Genomic DNA, 13802 nt, shown 5'->3' on the forward strand with positions numbered 1-13802 from the left:
GTTTCAAGAACTTCAACATGTTTTCCAACATTTGTTCAAGTTGAGATAATAATCAAATCTGGCCCTTTCCTCTGAAGAGTCTGTTTCAAGGAGTGTCAAAAATTTAATGACAAACTGTCTGGAAAGCAAAAGCAAAATATTGTGTAGGGAGTTTTCCTTTTTTTTCCCTCTACTGCTTAAAATAAAACCTCTCAAACTATCTACCAGCCTGTCCTTACTCTCCCGGAATACTAAGCGCATGAGGTATTTCAGAACCAATGCTGTCAGTATGCTACTATTTATTTCTGTTCTGGCTTTTGCCTTGTGTGCTGGATTTCTGGAGTAAATTTTTGTAACTGAAATATAAACCCTTGAGAAATCAAAGCTTATAATAAACTGAAATACTGACAGACCTTGAACTATGATTCCCAAATTGCAGTGCTTGAAAAGCAGAAAACTAAAATCAGGAGCCTCTAAACTACTCTAAATTATAGTCTATCATTTTTTCTATAGGGCAATCACAAGCCTATTTAGGTAGAATAATAGATTCCCATCAATGAGCTATTTGTAATTAAAATTAAGCATACCAGGATTGTGTCATTACATTTTTTACAGTCAAGTACATATTATTAAAACAGTTGTATCCTCATAGTTACATTTTTCTTAAAAACAGTTTTGCTCTAACTATGAATTGTTTTCTTGAAAGGACTGCCAATTTTCAGAAGCTTGATATCCTTGAAAAAGCATGGTGTATGTTTATGCACATTGAATGTAGGTGTGTGCGCATAAATGCACGTATGTGTGTGCACTCACACCTATTTATTACTTCAATAGTAAGCCTCCTGGCATCAAAACAGTTCATTGCACAAGTTCCAGTTAATAAATGAATTGTTTATTACTTATAGTACATACCTCTTTTCAAGCAAATTGAAAATTTTAGTGTATTTATCACAGATCTGTGACCACACTGCAGCAGAGCTGCAAATTCATTGTCCATCCTTGCTTTTGATGGCTTTAGACTACAGCACTCATTATATTGTAATTTATAAAAATGTTTTAGAGCTTCTATAAAGGATTAAAATACTGATGTGCACTAAGAACACAGACAAAGAACAGGGGATTAAGTCAGTTTAACCTATATGATTCATGTTTTATACATGATATTTTAGCTGAGAATATTGTTGTTTGTGGTAGATGGCATAGTAAAGGAGAAAAAGCAGATTGTGTAAATTTTAGCATATGCTCCATGCTAATCTGGAGGAGAAAAGTGTAGTATAAAAAGATAACTCATTTCTGTGTTACTGGTTATTGTTGTTGTTCCTGATGACTGCAATGATAAGGAGGAGGAAATTCCATTGTGATAATGTCCTACACAAATATAAATTTTAATCCTTTTTTCTGATCCAAAAATCTTGCAAAGTAAAAAGAAGAGAAATGAGAATAGAGAAAGGGGAAAGTGAATATTCACATTATATTGCCTCTAATTAATGATAAACACATAATTAAGCTTTGTGGCTGTATGGGTCAACTCAGGGAGAGTGTTCCACGTGAAGTAAATAATTTGTGAATGCTGTTTACATCTGATTCATTCATGATTGATCCAAGTCAAATTTAAATTAATGACTTGGAGAACTCAGTCTATACATCCTTGCCAATATTGAGCAAACTAGGAGTTGGCAAGGATATACCGAAATAAAAGCATGCTGACCTCAGCTGTTCTTCTATAGTACAGTGGGATAACTAAAAGTCTTGGTAGGTTTATTTTTGCTCTACCAAGAAATAAGGAAGACCTGAGTTTCTCTCAGAGGCAGGAGAAATTAGTGTCCTTGACTTATGTGTTCTGTTAGGAATTTAATAATGAAACTGGCATTTATACCAGTTGTCATTAATAAACGTCTCAGAAACATTAACTTCCAGTTCACATTTGCTTCACTGTATAGTGTGTGTGTTTTGCTTTACTACCAAGACCATGTTTTCAAGGCAAAACCTTCACTGCTTAGGCAGAAAGTGTTTACTATAGCTTACAGAACAGACTCTTCTGGTAATACAGTTGCTGGAATCATCCACTGGAATTAACCATTTATAATCTAAACATTAATGCAAGATCCACAGTTTCTGTGAAGACATTAGGACTTAACTTTACCTTCCAATCCATATTTGTAAGATAATTGGTCTTCTAGGGAAGCTTTCAGTTGTGTCTATCACAGTGAAGAAGGTGGCCAGATTCCTAATAGTAATGATAGTAAAGAGTAAAATAAAAAAACTTTAAAAACTCTACTAAAACTCAGAAGTGTTTTAGGTGAATCAAAAGTCATTCATACTAAGCAAGTAAAAAGACCCTTTGCTGTTGTGATTTTTTTTTAGGACTATCACCATTTTGTAGTATAAGTCATTTAGACAATCTGCACTTTACAAGATCAGCATCACTTTACTAGCACTAAATCATGTTTATCTCAAGTTTCCTTTAAACCACCATGCCATAAAAACAGTGGGACATTGACTTTCAGTATGTTCAACTCAAAATCTACCAGTTATGAAATACAACTCCATCTCATCATGTCATAGCCAGATTAGTATAATAGGATGCTGAGCCAAGACTGTCCTTATATCAATAGTAGTTGACGGCATTTTATAGCTCGACGAGCATCAATGTGATTTATGTGCTCTACATTTGCCAAGCAAAACATAGTTAATGGGTTTTTGCATATGATGCATCAAGGCTTTGTCACATATTTGAAGATCAACATGAGATAGCTCTTGTCCCTGATTAAGACACAGGAGATCAAAACAAGTAATGCAAAATATAAGGTCTGCTATGGTATGCACGAAGGAGTGAGGAAGTGTCACAGCCAAGGGCTATGACATGTCCAGTTTTGATGCAGAAGAGGCTTTTAGTATAAAATCATCCATCAGTTTTATAATCATCTTTATGAATAAGTAATTTTTAACATTATGGGAAGAAACATAAAGATTTCTATCAGTTTCTTTATTCCCCAAAATATAAATTTAGTAATAAACTCATTTAAAACACAGCTGTATAAATTCTGTATTTGCCTGTGATTCAATGCATGATCACTTGTGTTTATTACGGGGGAATATTGTAGTCACTCTTCTGTATTATATCAGTTGTTCACTGGTCCATGTGCTGTGATAACTATGATCTTCTAAAGAACAAGAGCAACTTTCTCCAAATGTCTACCATGGATTATAAAGCTGACATCATAAAATCTCAGGAGCTGTATTTCATGAAAACTGTAAAAAGAAGAAATAGTAAAGAGTTAACAAGACACCAAAGAATCTATTTTATTTGTTCTCAAACCCAGCCAGTGTGTTCTACTTTACCTATCTGAAGTAATGAAAGAGAGGTGATTAGATGAATACAAAATTAAACCAGTCAGATTTTGAACAGGGCAATGCTTGGAAAGATTTAAAGAGTTCTTCAGAACTCCAGTGACTAAAAACCATGAGATTCTTCTGGAGATTCTCAGTGCTTAACATATATTCTCATATCCCCAGGAGGTCTGAACTGTGCCACGTTGGCAGAGTTAGGTTAGTAACTACCTGCCAATTCTCATACGTGTTTATTCAAATAATAAACTCAAAGATATCAGTTCGAAAATAAAGTATTTATGCAGGGTATCTCTCATCTGCTCTAAAAGCAGATAACTAGATAATAACTAGGCAAAGGTCTTCAAAGAGACATGAAAATGTTAAATAAAACCCCACTGGAGATAGATAATATTTAGTAGCTGGCCTTTCATAACAGTTTAGTCTTCCTTTTGTTTCAATTCATTTAACAGGCTTAAGATAGATGCAAATATTCTTATTTACACCAGCTGAAGACCTAGCCCTGCATTTTCTGACTAAAGTATTGTGCAACAGAAACTATTGTTTTTATCTAGCCTGATTAGTTAATTTATGCATTTGTGGGTTTATCATCTATCTACCTCTGTAACATTATCATCACATGCTCCAGTTTGAAGCTTTTGGACTGGATGTAGCCCATGGGCCATTTCCACCCATTTTATCCTGTTTTTTCCCCTCCTTGACTTTCTCCACCCCAGAGAAGGTAAATAACAGCTGAACAAGGGCTGGTCTACACACCCTTTCCTCCTGCCTCAACTCCACAGAGTTGGCCTCCTGTTAGCATGAAGCAATTACCAGGAACTGACAAAAGGGACAGGGCTGTGAAATTCCCTCGTGTTAGCTGTTGCAGTAGATTCACCCTCCCCTTCTTCTCTTCAGCAGAAGTGGCAACAGTTTGAGTTCGACGAAAGTAGTTGTTCAGCCATCAGACTGTTGAACCTAGATTGTGCATAACAGGTACAGGAAATTATCTACAAAAAGTGCAGCAAAATGGGTTATCCAGTTCCTGGAACTGCTAAAGTGGAACCAGCATGATTTAATTTTAAGGACCTAATTTGTGAAGTAGTCTGAAAATTAAAAGCAGTAGAAAAGAAAGGAAAAATTAGTCTCTACACTGTTGTATACAAAATAAAACCTGCATAAATCTAAGAGGATCACTTAATCCAAATGAGTTAACTGTGGTATTTTTCTCTATGCATTAGTCCTTCATTAATCATTCTAATGCAAACAGCATAGTATAGCACCTTGCCGGTCTGAAGATAACACCAAAAGTATGTTTGGCAGCCTTTCCTGGGAATATGCCATAAAGGAACTTTGTTTAACCAAATGTCACTGCATATTTTAATATTGATTCGCTGTTTACAAATCACAGTCTTTAAAAGTGCCAAGCATTTTGCTTTGATCTCATGGCAGAACAAGTCTGATAATGTCCGCCAAAGAAACATGGCCTTGTATTACCATTAAGTGATAAAGAAAGGCTAAGTCCTCCTTGGTTCAGGATTATGTAGTTCTGCCATTGTTGATTATATGCATCTGTGCACAATTAGGTTAGAAGTCAGCAGCAAATGAAACTAGTTTGGGAATTACGGTGAATCTAAATTAATTTTACAGTCCCTTCCATCTGCCCTTTGTGTTGCCTTGCATATCAGATCCAAGTCCTGTTACTGAAAATCTCAAAGTCACATTAAAAACTCATTACATTGGAAGAAATAAGACAGAATCTTAAAGGTAGGTCAGCTGGTTTTACTTTCATTTAGGATATGCTGAAAATCAGGGGCTCTCTATGGAATGGTTAATTTTTATCTGATATTGGTACAGTAGGACCCTGCAATAGTACTTTGTCCTTTAATGGATTATCTTATTGTTCAGTGTTACTTTTACCATGATGATTGGAATGCATTTTATTGCATTAAAGAGCAGCATCACAGCAAACACATGCATATGTTTAAAATATTTTTGTGATGTTGTTACTAGCTTACAAAATGTGTTTTAAATAAACATATGTATATTCTGTGATTCAGATTAACATCTGAAAGCATTATTTATTGCTCTTACAAATTATTTTCCTTGTATGTTATTTTAGAGGCCTAATCTTTCATGGTCTTCTTGAGCAGTGAGGTAACCTTGTACAGTAAAAAAAGTCTAAATTTGTATAATGTTTTAACATTATGTTAAACACAATGTTAAACATAATGTTTAAACATTATGATTTGTGTGTGTGTGAATGAAGGATGATGACAACAGAACAGCATACTTGGCTGCTTTTCAAGGATCTTTGCAAAAATTATGATAAACTATGGATTTTAAGGAAATGTTTGGAGGTGATAAAAAGGGCAATTTGAGGAAAAATTCTGTAAAACCATTCAAAACAAAATGCTGGTGGTTAGCTCTAAGAAAGAGATATGGACAAAAAAGCGGAACAGAAGCAATTTGGGAGAGAAATGAGAGGTGAAGTGTGATCAGGAGCAAGATTAGGTAGGGATTTGACAATGAGAAGGAAAAGATTGAATTTTGCATTAAGCATAATTCAGCCTGGGTAACTTTCCTTTGCAAAAAGCCTTTAACATTTTGTTCTGCTCTACAGAAATTCTCATGCTGTAATTATCACTGTAACATTTGAGTTCTTTTCAGTACAGTTACGGTCAATATATGTCAGATATCTCGTGTTATGTGCTATGTGTAGTTCATTCCTTCCTTCTGACCTCTCAGGTGGAGGAGTAATAGCACAGGTGAATGTTTCGTTTTGGTGATTTCTTTGGCTTGATTGTTTCAAATTTATATAAAAGGAGAGTTGATTTAGGCTGTAGCTACGCACAAGCTGTACTTTGCCCTTACGCTAGAGATAGGAAGTGTGAAAGGAGAAGGCAAGGAAATTAAGGAAAGGTCTGTGCTTTACAGTGCTAAATAGTGAGATATTTGATGATTCTTCCATACTGAGGGACTTTATTTAACAGTCTCTGCGTGGCCATCTGGACATTTGACTTCCTGTTCAAAATAACTTTTTATCTTCCTGATCAAATGATCTCCAAACCTCAGAATTGGAGAATTACTATACACTTTTGGCACAATATGTCTCAGGAAACTAGTTAATATATGAAATATCCATGCCCTAAGGTATATAGTCCTCTGAAAAGACTGAGGTAGTGACCAAAATCTGTTGACTTACAGAGGTTAAATAGCACAGTCACAACTGTGCTACATAAGAAATATACATCTTGTCACAGAATGAGAAATAAGAGATTGAAAGAAATACTTTTTTGGTTTTTATGGAACATGAAAATATCTGGATTAGAAAAGCATCTAGAGTAGACCTCAGAGGCTATTCTCCTGCCTTCAGGCAGAAAAAAACCTATTTAAGGCATTCCTGATGTATATTCTGAAAATACTTTTTAACCAGTAGTGAACCTCATTGCATCTTTGCCCTTTCCCTGTGGAAATTTCTAACAGTTTGTAACCTTCCTGTTTCCAACAACTTTTTGTGCAATTGAAGATCAACCATTACTCATTTCTGCTGAATAAGTTGTGAAGATTTCTTCATGGGTCTTTCATATCACTCTCCTGCTTATAGTGACATTATGAAATCCCTTTTCTCTTTCTTCTCTTTCTTGTCTCTTCTTTTCTTTTGTCTTCTTTTTCTTTCTTCTTTTTCTCCTCCTTTTTTTTTTCTTTCTTGCTGGAAATAGTCTGTCAGGTTCACTTAGGATGATTGTACCACAGATGGAACAAACAAACAACAAAAAACCCTAAGCAAATAAAAAGAAGCTCATGGCTTTGTATTATTATGTGACAGAATTAACTTAATGTAATTTAACAAATGGAAAAAGAGAGATCCAGAACACCAGGTTCCTATTAATCTGCCTTCAGTAGTCTTACTATTCTTTTGAAGAGAATAAGGAAATAATTATCTTTCTTGAAGTAAATGCAAGGTAGAGTAGAATGCAGCAGATGTTTATCACCAGTCAATACTTCAGGATTAACCTGATCTCCTTCTCTGATAAAGCACAGTATTTTTTTCCTCAGACAGAAGTGCAATAGATCTAGTTTGTCAGATGTCAATAAAACATTTGATATAGTGTAATGATGGAAGTTATTAGCTAAACCAAGAAAGACAGGGTTTAAGAGAAGAATTCCAAAGTGAGTTGTGAACTGTCAAATGGAGTTGCCTCTCAATTTATACTGATGGGTTAGGGGCTAGCTGAGAGATGTGAGCTGCTCAGAGATCAGTGCCAGAGACGATCCTATTTAATGCTTCAACCTTGGCTAAAAATTAGGAATATTTTGCTGAAATGTGCTAATGATAAAGATTCAGCCTAGAAAAATAAGCAGAAATATTTGTATGACACAGTGGAAGTTACAGTACAGTGATACAGGATTTCCATATAAAGATGGAGGTCATTGGTTGGAAGTGACGAAAAGATGAGTGGAAATGTACTGAAGGTGTTTAGTGCATTGAGCATTCTCAGGATGACTTTGAGCTGCTATTTTTTGACAGTCAGCAAAATGCTATATATTAAGCAAAATAATTTCAGTAGAGAAATACAAAAATGTTGATCAACTCTGAAATCACAAAACATTGATAAAACCTCCTCTAGAATACTGAGGAGAATGCAAGTGCAAGCAGGAGCAGGGCTATGAGGAAGAACTACAGAAAATCTCTTTTCCAACAGGAAGACTTGTTCTCACAAAAATACAAACTAAGAAAAGTTTTGATTGCTCTCTACAAAGTATCCACACGTAAATCCCAAAGGAAAACAAAAGTTGAGACACAAATCAGTCTTAAAAAAAATTGCCAAACAAAACCAAACAAAACAGCATCTGTAACCTCTCTATGCATAAATTTTGGATGGAAATTAAAAGAAAGTATATCACACTTGAAAGGATTAAGTTCTAGACTTTCCTTTCAGAAGGAGTCGCAGAACAAGAAAGTTCTCAAAACGGAATCAGTAACGTTTTGTAAGAAGCAGTTCTTAAAATGTAGGTGTACTCAATGGGAAGACACAGAACCCAGTGATGAGGAACTTACTTCCAGTTCTGTTTTGTGATGATTTCTAACTTCAAAGCCTGCTTCTGGAGGGAAGTGCCATTTTGAAGGCTTGTTTTGTTTTGTTGTGTTTTGTATTGCTTTTTATGTAATGCAACCTCATTTATAAAGGAGACTAAAGAATTTAATTAGCTAGAAACATAGTCTTTTAATACAAAAGAACTGCAAATTGTTGATTCTGAGTGTACACATTTTGAGTCTATACTTAATGATAGATGTAAGGTAAATAAACTATATCATTACATCTGCTTAAAAATGCAAATTTCTCTAGCAAGATGTATATGGACATTTTTATATTACTCTCATTCTATGGAAAGAAAAGTGTTTGAAAAATAATGGAGTTTACAATGATAAACCATATTCCTCATGATACAGCTACTGAATTCAAAGAGGGGTTTTTTTGTAATATCTACATTCTGGATACTTAGTATTTCCTGTAAACTCTATTATAGCAGGTAAGATCTGTCCAAAAAGTGGACAGATGAGCATCAGATTATGTTGCAGAAGTTTTCTCATGGATTTAATAGAAAATAAATCTTATAATTCTATCTGATAAAATAAACTAACAGAATAGTGAGGGCGGAGAGAGAACTTTGGGAAATGGTCTTATAGTCTGATATAAACTTCAGTATGCACTAATATAAAGATATTGTTTACTCCCTTTTTCTACCTACATTGTCTTTAGAACAGGAAAAATTAGATGAGTAAAAAAGAAATTTTGCAGATGCAGACTACACTAGTCCAACCATCATAGTGGAAACATAAAATTAACATCTAGGAGTTTGCTGAATATATCTGGTTTTATGACTTAATACGCTCCATTAAATGATACAGATAAATATCTGTTTTTCATTTTTCTGAAGGTAAAGTCATTTACCCCAGTTATACAGTCAATAATGTGGTATCTTTACTAGTTATGCTGCAATAAAAGTAAGCTATACTGCACTAAAATATGAAACTAGTTGCTAGCATTACGTGTGAGACTTCATATAAATAGCTGGTGAAATTGGTATAGGAAAATGTTTGGTTTGGTCATTGAAAAATCACTTTTCAAGTAATGTATGTTCAACGTAAATGAAGTAGAAAATGCATAAAAGCAAGTTATTCTGAAAGGCTGGGAAAAATACAAAACCATATTCAGATTTAAGAACTTTTGTAGTTATTTATATCCCTGAATAGAAGTTACTTTTATGAGATTATTTTTGAAATGTCATTGCTCTTAGCTTTCCTTACTTTTTTACACAGTAGCTATGGATTCATGTAAATTGTTAATTGTTTGAATGTTTAGAAATGTGCTATTATATGCCCTTGTTTTTCTTCTGCGGTGTTGAGAACATAACTGAATAGCAGTAATCAGCTCTATCTATTCATTTAGCCTACCACACTTACAAAACTAAATGAATTCATTTAAACCATGTTCAAAACATAATTTATTGAATTGTGATAATTGCCTCAGGTGGTTTCACTGTATTCACAGTGAAAAGAAAACTTTTAAATGTTTTGGTTTTTGTTTTAGAAGAGCATTTATTTCAGAGCTATTTTTAAACAAACCAGTATTTTCTGATCTTTGGAAAAGAATGGGTAGCCTTGAATAATAAAGGCTGATATAGGATATAAGACAGCTATACTGTATATATTCTGAGGTACTTGTACTGGCATGCATAAAACAAAAAATAGTTTCTACATGTGAGTACACAATGTTCAAATCTCTAATGCATATTGTGACAAAATTATTCTTGGCATATATTATATATATATATAAAATATATATATATAACAACATCTTGCAGCTGTTAATTGGAACTTGAGGAAATAGGAGACCATAAGTTTGTAGGGGGATGACACAGACACTTCCAGTTTCACTAAATTTCTACATAGGAAAGCAAAGATTTCCTTGGGTGGTGTTTATGGAAGTATTGTTAACTATCTCAGGAATACAATGAACTTCAGATTTATCTTAGAGATAAGGATATTTAATTTTTAATGCATTTCTGAAAGTATTTTGTTTTTCTAATAGTGAGTCTCCTAGTTTTGATTTTTTAATCTTATAATAAAAAAATGTAGATTTGGCCAAATGAAAAGGAAAGAAAAGCTCCTTTAGTTCTTGATCAAAAATGCAGAGCCTGTACTGAGTCTGATTGCAATAAAGTTAATAAGAAAAAAAAATTCTTTGAAATGGTATTTCAAATCCCTTTCAAAGAAAAGAAATTTAATAGTTTCAGAGGTTAAAGTACATGATAGTTCCCATTTTTTACTACATTTGATAAAAAAGAACCTGGCCAAAGTCAAATCTTGAAAATCACATTGCGATAATATTTCAACCAATAAGTATATGTTCTGCTATAACTTTGACTTTTTGCTGTTCCGCTTTTTCTTTTGCATTCCTTCAACTCTCCAGTAAGAGTGTAGCTGGAGAAGAAAAGCAAGTGTGTGAGAGAAAGGTGAAGAATACTTGCCACAAATCCCTGAGAAGGAAAAAATTATACAGCTTTTATAGTGAAGCCTATTGCTTGTTTTAATAATGCAGCATTGCTAATTTCCTTCCATCCTATCCAGCAGGCAACCTCCCTCCCCTTTACCCTATTGATGACAACAGAAAGATAAATAGCAACTCAGTGGCATTTTGTTTTTAACTTTCAGTCAACTGTGGGACTGGACTCCTCGAGGCGTGACACCACCTGCGCAGCAGGAGGAGATGTGACTTGTGATGTTCTTTTTGTTTTGACAGCTCAGTACCAGTCATACATAACTTAGAACCCTGATTTATGATGGGCGGCTCTATTCCACCTTTATTGTGTTTTTTTACTGTTTGTAAAAGGGCTGCAGCAAAGCCTTGATGATATTTTATGCCAGTTGTGTGTTCAGATATAAATTCTGTTAATCTACCTAAAATAACAAGGATTAATTACCAGACAAGAGCATGATATTCTGCTTGTGCAGCTCAAAATTTAGCTTTATGTAAATCTTGATGCTCATTTTGATTTTTCTTTCTGTCTTTGCATCTCCTCCTGACAGGTGTGTGCCCAATCACTGCGAACATGGTGGAAAATGCACCCAGACGTGGGACAGCTTCAAGTGCACTTGCGATGGAACTGGATACAGTGGCGCCACTTGTCATAACTGTAAGCCATCTTGCAGTTTCAAAATGTCAGTGGAGGAGGGAAGACACGTGTTTTAGTTGAGATAAAAAAGCCAAAGTTTTCTTTTCTGGTTGTTAAAGATCCTCAAACCTTTTTTGAAAGAAGGTGTTGGTTTAATCATACTCCAGTTTGTCTGCATAAGGATGTGTTTATATAGCACTGTGCTGCACCACAAAAGGGACCAAAGCACTACAGATGTGTTAGTTGGGTGTACTGAGCAATCAGTTTCTCAGCAATTGCACAAGAGGTAGAGTTTCAAATGGACGCAGTGAATCTGCCCTAAGCTACTGGGGAGAGCTGCTGACTGCTGCTACAGATACTTGTTTGGGTTGCTGATCCCAGAGTGTGTTTATATACTGATAATCAACCATTTTAAAATTTAATTATTTGCTCTGTGTTTATGGGTTTCTCAAATAAGAATATTTTCTATGAGCCCCACATGCTCTACGCTATTAAAGCACAGAAAGAAGAAAGGTACAGTTGCTCTTTTAATCGGTACCGAACAATGCATGTATCTTCTGTTCCTTCTCTCATATGCTAAAAACTGGGATTTTCATCTGAAAATGTATTTTAAAATACCTAGAAGATAGAGAAAACATATCCAGTCCTTACTGCCATCACTTCTTTCTTTTGCAAAAAATCTCCTAATATTGACAAGAGAGAAAAAATGCTTTTGAACAGGTGAAAAGCTGAAATTGAAGCCAGGATTTGTAGAGATACAAATTTATATGATTTTTTATTTACCTTAACTACAGCTGTGTAAAATTTTAAAAAGAAAATTGTGGAGTTGTTTCATTTTTAATCAAAAAAACCAAAACAATGAGAAAACTTTGATTATTCACAGTTGTGTGGATTGCAACAAAACCTATTCCATGGATAAAAATTATATAAATGTAAGAGTGGATGTATTTTATATATATATATATATATATATATATATATATAATAACTATTTATATATATATATACACATTTGATGGCAAAGTTCTCTGTGATCTGGCTACTGAAATGGTAAAACTGAAAAGGCTAAATGGCAAATGAATGCTAATTAAAGAGAAATATTTAAGATATCAATGCTTGGAGGAGTGATTTCATGGCAGCCTTTTTTCCACTGAGAAAGAATGTGCACAGTGATGGTGTGGTTGCATCTAATCTTTGGACAGAAAATTCAGGATTTACAGTATTCAATATTTCAGTGAAAATTCAGTGAAAATTCCTACATATGTGATAGGCTAAGTTGCTTAACTGCAGAAATGCAGGGATGGCAGTTCAGTTAAGTTTATTTTCTCTAGTGAGCCTCTTAAAATAAGTGTTATCTTTAAGAAGAACATGTATCTTGTTGGACTGCTGCAGCTGCATTCCCCCAGGTGCAACCAGTAGCAAGGCTGTAAAAGTATTCCCGGTAAACATGCACCCAACAGAGCCCATGCACACTGAATATACGTATATGTGTATATGTATACGACTGGCCGATCAGATCACAGGCAGAGCACACACATTAACATGGCACCAATGGCCTCATCCTGCTCACTTCTCTGGCTGAGCGGGTCGCATGTCCACAGAACAGTGAACATCCATATTCACGCAGAGTGGATCCCTCTGCCAGCTCAGCTCAGGCACTCAGCCCAGTGACTGGCCCTGGACTCCAGACTCCTCAGTTCCTGATGCCTGGATGTTGGATGGCACAGCAGGGGTTTTTTTTGGGCTCACCCTCCTGCTGTTGTCTGTCTGTGCTCCTTTGTGGGTGTGCAGACAAGCTGTTAAGACAATTAAACATAGTTAAGCTTTCTTCTTGAGTTCCAAAGGGAAGTAACAAGGACAAGCGGATGACATCACTTTTCTGAAATCCCATTTATTACAAAGGAACGAAATAATAACCCAAGGAGATGTGACATTTCATTTAATAGGATTTTCACCTGCCTTTTATGGATAAAACAATGCAATAAGGCAAGTAAAAGGCATTGCTGAACTGCAATATCAAAAGAGGGATTTGGAGTGTATTGTGCTTTCGCTATGGAATGGATAAAGTGTATGGGATTACATACTCTGTCCAGGTCATTTGAAGACACATTGTTCAAGAACTTTTACTTTTTTAATTCAGGCAAAGTTTCTAACTTGGATGTGTAAGCTTTAGTTTTATTACATTTTTGTGTTTAAAGAACATAATCGTAGTTTTTACCATATATTGCTGTACTTTAGAAGTCTTCTTTCTTACAAAAGAAGGCTGAGCCGAAAGTTATTCACTTGATAGATGTCCTGTCAGAACGTGTGAAATC

At 34.8% G+C, this 13802-nt stretch overlaps 1 protein-coding gene across 2 annotated transcripts in view; it reads left to right on the forward strand.

Annotated features, from left to right (window-relative positions):
• Positions 1 to 13802, forward strand: part of CNTNAP2 (contactin associated protein-like 2) — a 1033702-nt gene that overhangs the window by 661545 nt on the left and 358355 nt on the right. For both annotated transcript variants that reach the window (XM_017822277.1, XM_017822284.1), the window contains one exon: positions 11402 to 11508. In XM_017822277.1, the coding sequence (XP_017677766.1) occupies positions 11402 to 11508 (107 nt within the window). The remainder of the gene's footprint in view (positions 1 to 11401; positions 11509 to 13802) is intronic.

Source organism: Lepidothrix coronata, unplaced genomic scaffold (assembly GCF_001604755.1).
Source record: "Lepidothrix coronata isolate B3197 unplaced genomic scaffold, Lepidothrix_coronata-1.0 Scaffold3, whole genome shotgun sequence".
In the NCBI taxonomy this organism is placed as follows: Eukaryota; Metazoa; Chordata; class Aves; order Passeriformes; family Pipridae; genus Lepidothrix; species Lepidothrix coronata.